Consider the following 13,025-nt stretch of genomic DNA (forward strand, 5'->3'; position numbering starts at 1 on the left):
ATTTTGATGCTGCTAAGTACAAATTTAATGGTTAATACAATTAATAGAACATCCAGACGTACCAGGACATGTGGAAGATGTGGCCTTCTGTGAGCAGCAACAAAATGCCCAGCTTTCAAATAATTTTGCAAGGAATGGTAAAGGTAGTGTACTAGCAGAATGGCTGATGCAGCCACAAACCTGACCCAAACAGACGATGCACAAGGAACATCTTCTGACTGCAATAAAGATCATCTGGTATTCCACCTGAAGAATGTACAGTAACTGACTGACAACCCCAGAATCTGATGATGTGCACAATGAGACAAAGAGCAGTGAACATATGGTTCACACTGTCAATATTACGGAAACTTCAGTGCTACTACACACTTTCTGAAATGTGTGCAAAATTTCAAAAAATGTGTTCTCAAAAAACTGGTGTCTTTTTCTTAGTGCTTAAGTTTGACACAGGGACAAGTAGTAAGATACTAATTGTGAATTTTAAATGAAACACACATTCATAGAGTAGGGAAACATATGAAATCTATGAATGCTAAAATTCCAACTTACAATGGTTCACCAAATGCTCTTGCATGATTAGTAATGCTGGAGTGCAAGAGAGATCAATCCACTCAATGTTGCAGATGTTTTACATTCTAGTCACCACTGGATAAGTCCTGATGAAGGGCTTTTACCCAAAGCGTCGATTTTCCTGCTCCTCAGATGCTGCCTGACCTACTACGCTTTTCCAGCACCACTCTAATCTAGACCGCTCGATAAGCAATTTCAGGTATACACACCGACCTTACACTAATCACAATCTATGGAATCAGTCAAGCTTCAGTGATGCAACAGAAACTGCAGCGAGCTAATCAAGAAACACTTGCAGGACAGGATATGAAAGGAGAATGGAATGCTTCACTTTTGTCTGAATTAGTGGAGCTAAAATCTCAGCAGTCTGCTGTGGAGAGAAAAATGCAAGTTCAAGTAGAGAAGGCTGAACTACTAGCTCAAGATAAATCTAAAATTGAGAATACCATCTTTGAGATGGTGAAATCTTTGAGGGATTCATCTGCTCAGCAGTTAAAGATGAATAAAGAGCTGAAAGAGAAAGCAATGAGGCAGGATGACTTATAAGCTCTGAAGCATCAATCCAATTAAATGACTGCCAATTTACAAGAAGATCTGGAGCTACACATGGCTAAAATGAGTCAAGCTCTATAGGAGCAGCTACTGAAACTTTGGTTTGAATTCAAATAGTTCTGGATAAAATGCCAGACCTGCAAAGGAAAAGGGTGGCAATGCAGAGTGTGCATAAGGAGTGCAAGTACTCATATTATAATCCTTTCAGAAATAAATGCCAGCAATGATGCTTTGGTGTTCCAAGCAGGACATACAGGAAACCAAACAAACACTGAAGCAAAAAGTGGAAGAGATCCAGGCTTCAAAAAAAAAGACAAGAAGAAAAATACCAGTCAAAGAGGTTGACAGTTAGTAAACAGGAAAACATACTGGACCAACAAAAGATGAAAGCTTTGATAGAATTAAAATAACTCAGAATGTAAAATCAGAAGTTTCCAAATGTGCTGAAGCTCTTAAGGAACCAAACAGTAAATGCCAAGAAGATGTGAATCATTAGAATCAGCTTGAAGAACGTCATCGGTCAGTGACTAATACAGAACAAAGTTTGGTTGTAATACACCATGATAAGCACAGTCTGGGATAGCAACTGCAGTCCATGAAATAAAAGCATGTCAACAAATCCAGGAATGAACAATATATTAAGAGACAATACACTCACTTGTTATTGTCAATATTCAAACTTTCCTGTGGAAAGGAGTTGGGTGTTGTATGTACTCCTTGCCTTTAAAATTAATGCATATGCAATGTTGTGGCCCTGTAGGCAGCAAATTGCTTTGTGCTTATAAAGTTACAAACACTGATATCAGTTGGTCTGCTGTAGTAACTTATGATAAAGTTTACTGTTTTAAATAAACTAACCTACGGAATTAATCACTCCTTGGCAAGCAATTTATCATTAATCTATTGACATTAACATGACACAATGTTGGAGAAAATTACAGCTGTTGCGAGCAATGTGCAACAAGATGCTTGGCTGTGAGTTGGAGGATCAGGAGGAAATGTTTTGATAAGATTAATGATCTTTCTATGTCATTTGTTCTTCTAAATACATGAGATGCAAATATGCACACTAAAATAGTGTCTCGCTAAAATAACACATGATAGTACTGACAGAATAATGCAAAATTAAAATGATGCAGCTTTCTCAGACCTTTTTTTAATTAATACATGAACTTTGAAAAATGTAAACTCTGCCTTTCAACAGAACATCAACAAAAGTTTAACTTAACTGCCATATCCATCCATTTTTACCTTAAGGGTAAGGTCCCTGATGACGTAATGCTCACATTCAGTAACGCTGTTTACAAGAACTTCAACCTTCCCATATATTCCCCGTTTCTCTGGCCAATATAAAACGCATTTCTGTGACAAAATAGTAGACATTTTAAATGTACAATGGTTTAGACATGATACTTGCTTAGGACAGGGTAAAATGATTTTAAAGAGTTATGTCAATTCAATTTATTTTGATGTTGCATTCTGTTGATAGGCCACAATCTTATTTCAGTAAAGCAAACGGAATCACAGAGGTGATTTCACTTCCTTAATAATCCACACATCTTAGAATCAAGTATGTAATTGGTATAATTTATTTGCTGGCAATAAAGAGGATAGATGTTCAGGTTTCTGATTTTCATTGTGACTGTCATGACAAATTTAGAATGACCATCTGAATTTGTATTTTGTTCTATCTGAGCCATCAGAATTTGAGGGCTGCACCTAGTCAGCTTCCTCAATGTCTGCTGTTGAAGCTCATAGTATATCCTTGGCTTCAGTACAGTTTTAAAGGTAACATCCTGCTTTCAAGGGGAAACCATTCGATGGCTGTGTTAGGCAATTTACATGTTTAAGTTCAATTGAAAAGCGATGACAGAAGAAAGTATTGAGCAAGTGTGAAGGATCAAAGACAATCACTAAACCTAAAATTGCTTTACCAGAACTGACACTGCATTACCAGTTTCCAAGTGCTAATTCCAGTAAAAAAGAATCATAGGTTGGGACCTTTACTTACTTAGCCTTTGAGAAAACCTCCCTTATTTATTTTAAACAAACTTAAAATCAGCACTGTTTAAATTGTTGACATAAAGTGGTGCACTTCTTAGTTTTGTCCAGATTACATTTTACACTATTCAGCAAGTGCATTTAAATTTTTGTCCTGTTGCAATTAATCCACTTCACAATAAGCTGTAAGCTTTGATCAAATTATCAGATTATTAAAGAGACACATCACAATTACCATTGTTTGACAGGGATTTATTTGTATTAAATAAGATGCTCAATATCGTAAGTGCTGGAAATCAGTGCAATCCTGTTTATATGGGATATACTATTTCCCTCATCTGTAATATATATGACTATTGGTCTTCTTGTTTTTGAGACACTGTTAAGATACAGAAACTTTTTGGTTTAAATGACAGACCAAATGATACCTAGCCTGGCATTCTTTCACCAGCAAGCCTCCCACATTTTATTTTAGATGTATATATAAATCACTTAAAATAGACTTAAAAATGAGAAAAAAAACTCCTAAGTGTCAGTAGCAAAAGAACAGAAAAGGAAATCTGAAATAATTTCATGACAGAACATAGCAGAGCCACAGAAAGGTTACGCACAGCAGACTGCTAGAAGGGTGAACAATTGTACCTAAAGCAAGAATATTGATTAGAGCACAGAAACATTAAAATTAAACTGCAGTAACAATTAAGAGAACTACACAGTTTAGTCTAACACTCAGTGAGAGGGTTTGCTGCAGAGATTGTTCCAAATGTAGCAGTATCATAGGGCAGAGGGGAAGAAAATTATTCTGACCTCACACAGTCTTATATTAAAACCACTTCAACAGAATGCTGTGAAGAATAAATCATTTTATCACATCGTATCAAAAAGATACTGAGCCACTGCAGGCTGAACATATCTCTGACTCAATGAATCAACATCTGAACTATATGTTGATACAGCCTTCACCTACAAACTACAAGTTAAATACAATCCTGAAGTATTTGCACATACCATAATAAAAACAAATGTATTAAGGTTATGCAGCATTTAAGTACTCTAGAGTAAAACAGATATATAGGCATGAAAGACAATTACACCTGTCCTTGGATTCGCCCATTAGATGACTGTTACCTTAATAATCATGGAAATCCTCTCTTTCCCATGTCTCTTGCCTTTACAGTGCAGAGTAGTGATCAGTACCTTCTTAAATTTCATTCAAGGAACAGCATTTATTCATTGTGTGATATATTTGTTTTATCAGGTCGAGAATCAAAGTGAACAGTTCATGCTCCTCCCTCTCATTGTGATTTGACTTTATTGTTAATATTGCCAGAGTAAATCTATTATTGTCTGCTGAAGATCATTAAACAAATCAACCCCTTCTGAGTCATAGAGATAAAGGAGCTATTTGGTTGTCAAAGCTATATCAAGGGTGTTTTTCTTGACTCTGTACCAAATACACTATCAACACTCAAAAGTGGGTGGACAATGTGGTAAACCTATTCAGACAAACATATCCTACTGATTGTCTCATGCAACATTGCTATGCCTTCAAAAGTTATTTATAACTTTTGCAAATTGTTCAAGTTAAAGTGCATTGTTCAAAGTGTTTACTGTTAGGAATACCTTAAATCAGTGTGGTTCGGGGATAACACTCTAGCCTCTACCTCACATTTTTATGGATTCATATACAACTACTTAGTCTTGAGCGCATAATCAAGGCTTTCTTCTTATTCATGCAATGTGGGAGTTGTTGACTGGCCAACATTTATTGCTCATCCCTAGTTGCCCTTGTTTAAATGGTGGTGAGCTGCCTATTGAACCACTGCTGTCCATTTGAACAGATGGACCCACAATGCCATTTGGGAGGGCGTTCCAGGAGTTTGACCCAGTGACAACATATATATTTCCAAGTCAGGATGGTGAGTGGCGTGGAGGTAAACCTTTAGGTACTCCCACATATCTGCTGCCTTTGTCCTTGTAGATGGAAGTGGTTGTGGATTTGGAAGGTGCAGTCTAAGTAGCATTGGTAAATAGTGCAGCTTGCAGATGGTACACACTGCTGCTGCAGAGTGTTGGTGGCAGAGAGAGTGAATGTTTGTGGATGTGGTGACAATTGAGCTGGATACTTTGTCCTGGATGGTGTCACTTTTTGAAGTGTTGTCAAAGCTGAATTCATTCAGGCAAGTGGGGAATATTCCATCACCCCCTTGATTTGTGCATAGTAGATGATGCATAGACTTTGGGGAGTCATTTTCTGCAGGTTTTCTAGCCTCTGACCTGCTCTTACAGCACTATATTTATACGATTAGTCCAGTTTGATGTCTGGTCAATGGGACCCAATAAAGGTAAAATTACCATAGTCGCAGAAGACCATAGTGCTGCTCTCTCTTTAGAGGAAGATGACTCTTAGTGAATTTAATCTGAGTTTCATCATGAATCAGGCAAGGGGATAGGTGGGACTTTCATGGGAGTCGGTTAGTTCAATTGGCTGGACAGCTGGCTTGTAATGCAGAGCGATGCCGACAGCATGGATTCGACTCTTGCGCAGATTGAAGTTACCAGATTACCAATGGCAACCACTGGGATCTGATAGTGGGGTTCACTGATGGTAATGCCATTGAATGTCAAGTGATGATAGTTAGATTCTCGCTTATTGGAAAAATGATCACTGTCTATCATTTCTGTGATGCAAATGTTACTTGTCACTTGTCAGTCCAAACCCGGATATTTTCTAAGTCTTTCCGTATATAGGACATGGACTGCTTTAGTATGTGAGGACTTATGAATGGTAATGAATGTTGTAAAATCATCAGCAAACATCCCCACTTCTGACCTTATGATGGGGGGAAAGTCATTGATAAGGCTTTCAACCATTGAAGATGGTTGAGCCTCGACACTACCCTTAGGATCTACTGAAGAGATATCTTGGATCTGAGAGGACTGACCTCCAACAACCAAATTTTTTTTTGTGTTAGGTTTGTGTCAGGCCTTTGATACCATTGACTCCAGATTTGCAATGGTTCCTTGATATCATACTGAGTCGAATGCAGTCTTGATGTCAAGGGCAATGACTCCCACCACACCTCTGGAATTTGGATCTTTTGCCCATGTTTGAATCAAGGCTGTATTGAGATCAAGAGCTATGTGCCCCCTGACAGAATCCAAATAGTTCATCAATGAATAAGTTAAGGGCTTTTGCCCGAAATGTTGATTTTCCTGCTCCTCAGATGCTGCCTGACCTGCTGTGCTTTTCTAGCACCACTCTAATCTTGACTCTATTACTAGGCAAGGAGAAAGTGAGGACTGCAGATGCTGGAGATCAGAGCTGAAAATGTGTTGCTGGAAAAGCGCAGCAGGTCAGGCAGCATCCAAGGAACAGGAGAATCGACGTTTCAGGCATAAGCCCTTCTTCAGGATTCCTGAAGAAGGGCTTATGCCCGAAACGTCGATTCTCCTGTTCCTTTGATTCTGCCTGACCTGCTGCGCTTTTCCAGCAACACATTTTCAGCTCTGATCTCCAGCATCTGCAGTCCTCACTTTCTCCATACTTGGACAATTGTCCCCATTGTTGAGTGGATGTCAGTGTTGAGACTGTACTGCAACAGTTTGACTAGGGTGCAGAATTTCTGGAGCACAAGTCATCAGTATATTATCAGAATGTTGTTAGAGCCCATAGTCTTTGCAGTATCCAGCACCTCCTGCTGCCTCTTGATATTACGTACAATGAATTGAGTTGTTGACTTCCAGGTTCTGTGGTACTGGAAGCCAGCAATTCTTCAAAGAAAATGGTATTTTTCCCAGACTGCCAACAGTCATTTTCATGTAGTGTCCAATTAACCGGCAAATCTCTGAGGCTGCACCAGACTGCTCACAATCTTAATTTCTTTGGATCTACACATGACCTTCTGTCAATATATCCATGCTATAATAAGACAACCTAGTTCCAACGCTGTAATATCAATCAGCTCTGTTCCTACCTTAGTTCACTCTTCTGCTAAAACCTTATTTCATGCATTTGTTACCCCTGGACTTGTCCATGATACAATCCAAAAATTTGTTGCTCATGTCCTTACTCACAGTATGTTCACCTATCACCCTTGCATTCACTGATCCACTTTGGCTTTTTATCAAGTTTTTCCTTGATTTTGAAATTCTCAGCCACATACAAAATAGGAACCGAAAAAGACAAGTCAGACCCTTGAGTGTGCTCCAACATTCAATCGGTTCACCTACTCCAATAATCTGTGATTCCCCTGTCTAACAGGAATCTATCGACCTCTGCCTTAACCACATTCAATTGGCTTATCACCATTGCCTTCTGAAGTAGAGCATTCCAAAGTATCTCAACTCTTATGGAAAGAGACATGCCTCATCTCTGTCCTGAAAGGGTGATCCATAATTTCAAACCAGTGTTTCCTAACTCTGGAGTGACACACATCAACCTTGTCAATAACTTTCAGGATCTTGTATACTTCAATCAACTCACCCTCTCACTCTTCGAGATTCCAATGGAAAAAAGCCCAGCTTGTACAACCTATCCTCATAAGACAAGATACTCATTCCAGGTATAGATCTAATAAACCATCTCTGAACCACCTTCAATGCTTTTACATCTGTCTTTAAATAAGGAGACCAAACCTGCACACAGTATTTGGGATGTGCTCTCACCAATGATCTGGGAGAAAGTGAGGACCGCAAATGCTAGAGATCAGAGTCAAAGAGTGTGGTGCTGGAAAAGCACAGCGGTCAGGCAGCATTCGAGGAGCAGGAGAGTTGACGTTTCAGGCGTAAGTCCTTCATCAGGAATCTTGACAAAGGGCTTACCCTTGAAACGTCGACTCTTTTGCTCCTTCGATGCTGCCTGACTGGCTGTGCTTTTCCGGCATCACATTTTTTTGTCACCAATGATCTGTATAATTAAAATGTATCATCTTTATTTTTATGTTTAATTCTCTTCTTAATAAAGGGTTGCATCCCATTAGCCAATTATGTGCTATACTTGTATCCTAACTTTGTGATTCAAACACCAGAAACCTCTCCTATTCGGAATTCTGCTGTCATTCTTCACTTCAGTAATACTCTTTTTGTTTTGTTCTTCTTGTCAAAGTGAATAACTGCACATTTTTCTACATTATCCATCTGCCAGAACTTTTGCCCACTCTCTCAATCTATCTACATCCATCTGCAATTTCCTTATGATTTTTTTTCTCAGCAGACAGCATTCTACAAAGCAACGTTCCTGTCTATCTTGGTTGTCTCCTGTGAATTTAGTTATCGTGACTTAGCTCCTCTCAACTAGTAATTGATATAAATTTTAGAAAGTTAAGGGCCCAGCACAGATCCCCACAGGACTCTACTTGACACAATCTTTCAATCACACACCCATCCATTTATATATAGTTTCTGTTTTTTGCCAGCCATCCAAGCTAAAGTGTTAGCCCCTGTACAATGAGCTCTGATTTTCCACCAAAAAACCTTTGACATGGCAACTTTTCAAATGCCTTATGTAAATCCAGGTACATCTGGTACGGCACGGTGGCTCAATGGTTAGCACTGCTGCCTCATAGCACCAGGGATGAGGGTTCAATTCCCACCTCAGGCAACTGTCTGTGTGTAGTTTATACATTTGCCCGGTTTCCTCTGGGCACTCCGGTTTCCTTGCACAGTCTAAAGAGGTGCAGGTTAGGTGAATTGGCCATGCTAAATTGTCCATAGTGTTAGGTGTAGGGGAATGGGTCTGGGTGGGTTGCTCTTCGGACGGTCAGTGTGGACTTGTTGGGCTGAAGGGCCTGTTTCCACACTGTAGGGAATCTAATCTAATCCACAGGTACCCCTTTATCAACAATATGTGTCAATCTTTCAAAGAACTCCAAAAAATTGGTAAAGCATGATTTACCTTTGACAAAAGGTAAATTATTTACAATAATTCGGTTATGTTTACAATAGCAATGGGCAGGGATAGGTTTATGCTGCAGGGAAAGAGTTTTACTGGGGAAAAGGCAATTATGATGTGATTAGGCAAGATTTAGGATGCATAGGATGGGGAAGGAAACTACAGGGGATGGACACTCTTGAAGTGTGGAGCTTATTCAAGGAACAACTACTGCGGGTTCTTAATTAGTATATAATCTATCAGGCAGGGAGGTAGTTGTCAAGAGAGGGAGCCATGGTTTACTAAAGAAGTTGAAGCTCTTGTCAAGAGGAAGAAGAAGGCTGATGTGAGGATGAGGCATGAAGGCTCAGTTAGGGGGGTTCAGAGTTATAAGTTAGCCAGAAAAGATCTAAAGAGAGGGCTAAGAAGAGCCAGGAGGGGATATGAGAAGTTGTTGGCGGATATGATCAAAGAAAACCCTAAAGCTTTCAACAGGATATCAGGAATACAAGAATGACAAGAGTAAGATGAGGGTCAATCAAAGATAGGAGTGGGAAGTTGTGTGTAGAATCTGAGGGCATGGGGAAGCACTTAATGAATATTTTTCAACAGTATTCACATTGGAAAAGGGCAATGTTAGTGAAAATACAGACATACAGGCTACAAGATTAAATGGGATTGAAGTTGACAAACAGGTGGTTTTAGCAATTTTGGGAGATCTGAAAATACATAAGATCCCTTGGCCGGATGGGATTTATCCTCGGATTCTCTGGGAAGCCAGGGAGGAGATTGTAGAGCATTTGGCTTTGATATTCATGTCATCATTGTCAACAGGAGTAGTGCCAGAAGACTGGAGGATAGCAAATGTTGTTCCCTTGTTTAAGGCGGGGAGTCAGGACAACCCTGGTATTATAGACCAGTGAACCTTACTTCGGTTGTGGGTAAGATGTGAAAAATGTTGTAAGAGATAGGAGTTATAATCATTGGGAAAAGAATAATTTGATTAGGGGTGGTCAACATGGTTTTGTGAAGAGTAGGCCATGTCTCACTAACCTTATTGAGTTCTTCGAGAAGGAGACAAAACAGGTGGATGAAGATAAAGTGGTTGATATGGTGTATAAGGACTTCAGTAAGGCATTTGATAAGGTTCCACACGGAAGGCGATTACACAAAATACACAATTTCGGGATTGAAGGTGATTTAGTGGTTTGGATCAGAGATTGGCTAGCAGAAAGAAGAAAGAGGGTGGTGGTTGATGGGAAATGTTCATTCTGGAGCACAGTTACCAGTGTTGTGCCACAAGGATCTGTGTTGGGGCCACTGCTATTTGTCATTTTTATAAATTATTTGGCTGTGGGTGTAGAAGGATGGGTTAGTCAATTTGCAGATGACACAAAGGTAGGCAGAGTTGTGGATGCTGCTGAAGGATGTTGTGGGTTACAGAGGGACATGGATAATATGCAGAGTTGGGCTGAGAAGTGGCAAATGGAGTTTAATGTGGAAAAATGTTAGGTAGTTCACTTCGGAAGAAGTAACAGGAATGCAGAGTACTGGGCTAATGGTAAAATTCTTGGCACTGTAGATGTACAGAGAGATCTCGGTGTCCAGGTGCATAAATCCCTGAAAGGTGCCACCCAGGTTGATAGGGTTGGTAAGAAGGCATTTATTGATAGGAGGATTGAGTTTCAGAGCCACAAGATCATACTTCAGCTGTACAAGACACTGTTAAGGCCGTACCTGGAGTATTGTGTGCAGTTCTGGTCACCTCATTATGGAAGGATGTGGAAGCTTTGAAAAGGGTTCTGAGGAGATTTACTAGGATGTTGCCTGGTATGGAATGAATGTCTTATGAGGAAAGGCTGAGGGAACTGAGGCAGTTTTCGTTGGAGAGAAGGTTGAGAGGTGACTTAATCAAGACATATAAGATAATTAGAGAGTTAGATAGGGTGGACAGTGAGACCCTTTTACCTTGGATGGTGAAAGCTAACACAAGGAGACATAGCTTTAAATTGAGGGGTGATGGATTTAGGACAGATATCAGGGGTAGTTTCTTTACTCAGAGAGTAGTAGGGGCGTGGAATGGTGTGCCTGCAACAGTAGTAGACTCACCGACATTAAGGGCATTTAAAAGGGCATTGGACATACATTTGGATAATAATGGAACTGTGTAGGTTAGATGGGCATCAGATTAATTTCACAGGTCAGTGCAACATCGAAGGGCCTGTAGTGCACTGTAACGTTCTATGTTCTATGTTCTAAAACCATGCTGACTCTCCTAATTACCTTCTGGTTTTCCAAACATGCAGCCAAAATCTTTTTAATGATCAACTCTAACCCATAAAAGATGTCAAAGATGTCTGGCCTGTAGTTTCCTATGTTCTGCTTCCCTACTTCCTTGAATAGAAGTTATACTTGATAATTCCCAATCAGATGGAACCTTTCCTGTACCTAGGGAATTTTAATAAATTAACAATAACAGATCCAGTACCTTATAAAACCCTGTTTTAAGACTTCTGGAAGAAGCCCATCTGGACCTGGAGACTTGTCAGCTCGTAGCTCCATCAGTTAGTTTCACATTTTTTCCCTCGCCATTGCAATTTTGCCAAGTTCCTCATTCCATTCCATCCATTGATACCTATTATGTTTCTTATATCCACTATAGTTAATACAAAATGTTTACTAATTTTGTCTGCTATTTCCTTTTTATTTACTAGCAACTCTGTGTTCTCAATCTCTGGAGGGCCAATATCCACTTTACTTGTTTTATTCCTTTCTAAGTATTTGTAGAAATTCTTGGTCTCTGTGTTTACATTCCTGGCTAGCTTCTTTATTTACTGTAACTTATTCCTTCTGATTAACCTTTTCATCATTCTCTACCATTCTTTAAATATTGATCAATCATTTGACCTGCCACTCATCTTTGCAGTTATATAATTTTTCCTTAAGTTTGATGGCTTACCTAACTTCTGTATTCAAGCATAGAAGATGAGTTGTTCCTTTAGAATTTTTCTTTATATTGAGAACATATACCATGACTATTTAAAATATGTTATGTTTTCAAGTTTTATTTTTATTGGTTAAGTCAGATTCCAGACTGAAATCTGGCTCATTTGATCATATTTATATATTAAACAATCAAAGTTTGTGAGAAGATTTGTAGCTCGGGTGCTCGTTGCTGTGGTTCTGTTCGCCGAGCTGGAAGTTTTTGTTGCAAACGTTTCGTCCCCTGTCTAGGTGACATCCTCAGTGCTTGGGAGCCTCCTGTGAAGCGCTTCTGTGGTGCTTCCTCCGGCATTTATAGTGGCCTGTCCTTGCCGCTTCCGGTTGTCAGTTTCAGCTGTCCGCTGTAGTGGCCGGTATATTGGGTCCAGGTCTATGTGTTTGTTGATGGAGTTTATGGATGAGTGCCAAGCTTCTAGGAATTCCCTGGCTGTTCTTTGTTTCGCTTGCCCTATAATGGTAGTGTTGTCCCAGTCAAATTCATGTTGCTTGTCGTCTGCGTGTGGCTACTAGGGATAGCTGGTCGTGTCGTTTCGTGGCTAGTTGATGTTCGTGGATGCGGATCATTAGCTGTCTTCCTGTTTGTCCTATATAGTGTTTTGTGCAGTCCTTGCATGGGATTTTGTACACTACGTTAGTTTTGCTCATGCTGGGTATCGGGTCCTTAGTTTTGATGAGTTGTTGTCTGAGAGTGGCTGTTGGTTTGTGTGCTGTTATAAGTCCTAGTGGTCGCAGTAGTCTGGCTGTCATTTCAGAGATGTTCTTGACGTATGGTAGTGTGGCTAGTCCTTTGGGTTGCGGCATGTCCTCGTTCTGTTGTCTCTCCCTTAGGCATCTGTTGATGAAATTGCGAGGATATCCGTTTTTTGCGAATACCTTGTATAGGTGTTCCTCTTCCTCTTTTTGCAGTTCTGGTGTGCTGCAGTGTGTTGTGGCCCTTTTGAACAGTGTCTTGATGCAACTTCGTTTGTGTGTATTGGGGTGGTTGCTTTCATAGTTCAGGACTTGGTCTGTGTGTGTGTGGCTTTCC

The 13,025-nt window shown here is 39.9% G+C and overlaps 1 protein-coding gene across 2 annotated transcripts in view; it reads right to left on the minus strand.

Moving 5' to 3' along the window:
* LOC122559762 (receptor-type tyrosine-protein phosphatase R-like) overlaps positions 1 to 13,025 on the minus strand; it is a 213,992-nt gene that overhangs the window by 44,584 nt on the left and 156,383 nt on the right. For both annotated transcript variants that reach the window (XM_043709749.2, XM_043709751.2), the window contains one exon: positions 2,374 to 2,484. In XM_043709749.2, coding sequence (XP_043565684.2) covers positions 2,374 to 2,484 — 111 coding nt within the window. The remainder of the gene's footprint in view (positions 1 to 2,373; positions 2,485 to 13,025) is intronic.

This window comes from Chiloscyllium plagiosum, unplaced genomic scaffold, assembly GCF_037043375.1.
Source record: "Chiloscyllium plagiosum isolate Xiang-an unplaced genomic scaffold, Cpla_swu_hap1 HiC_scaffold_19, whole genome shotgun sequence".
In the NCBI taxonomy this organism is placed as follows: domain Eukaryota; kingdom Metazoa; phylum Chordata; class Chondrichthyes; order Orectolobiformes; family Hemiscylliidae; genus Chiloscyllium; species Chiloscyllium plagiosum.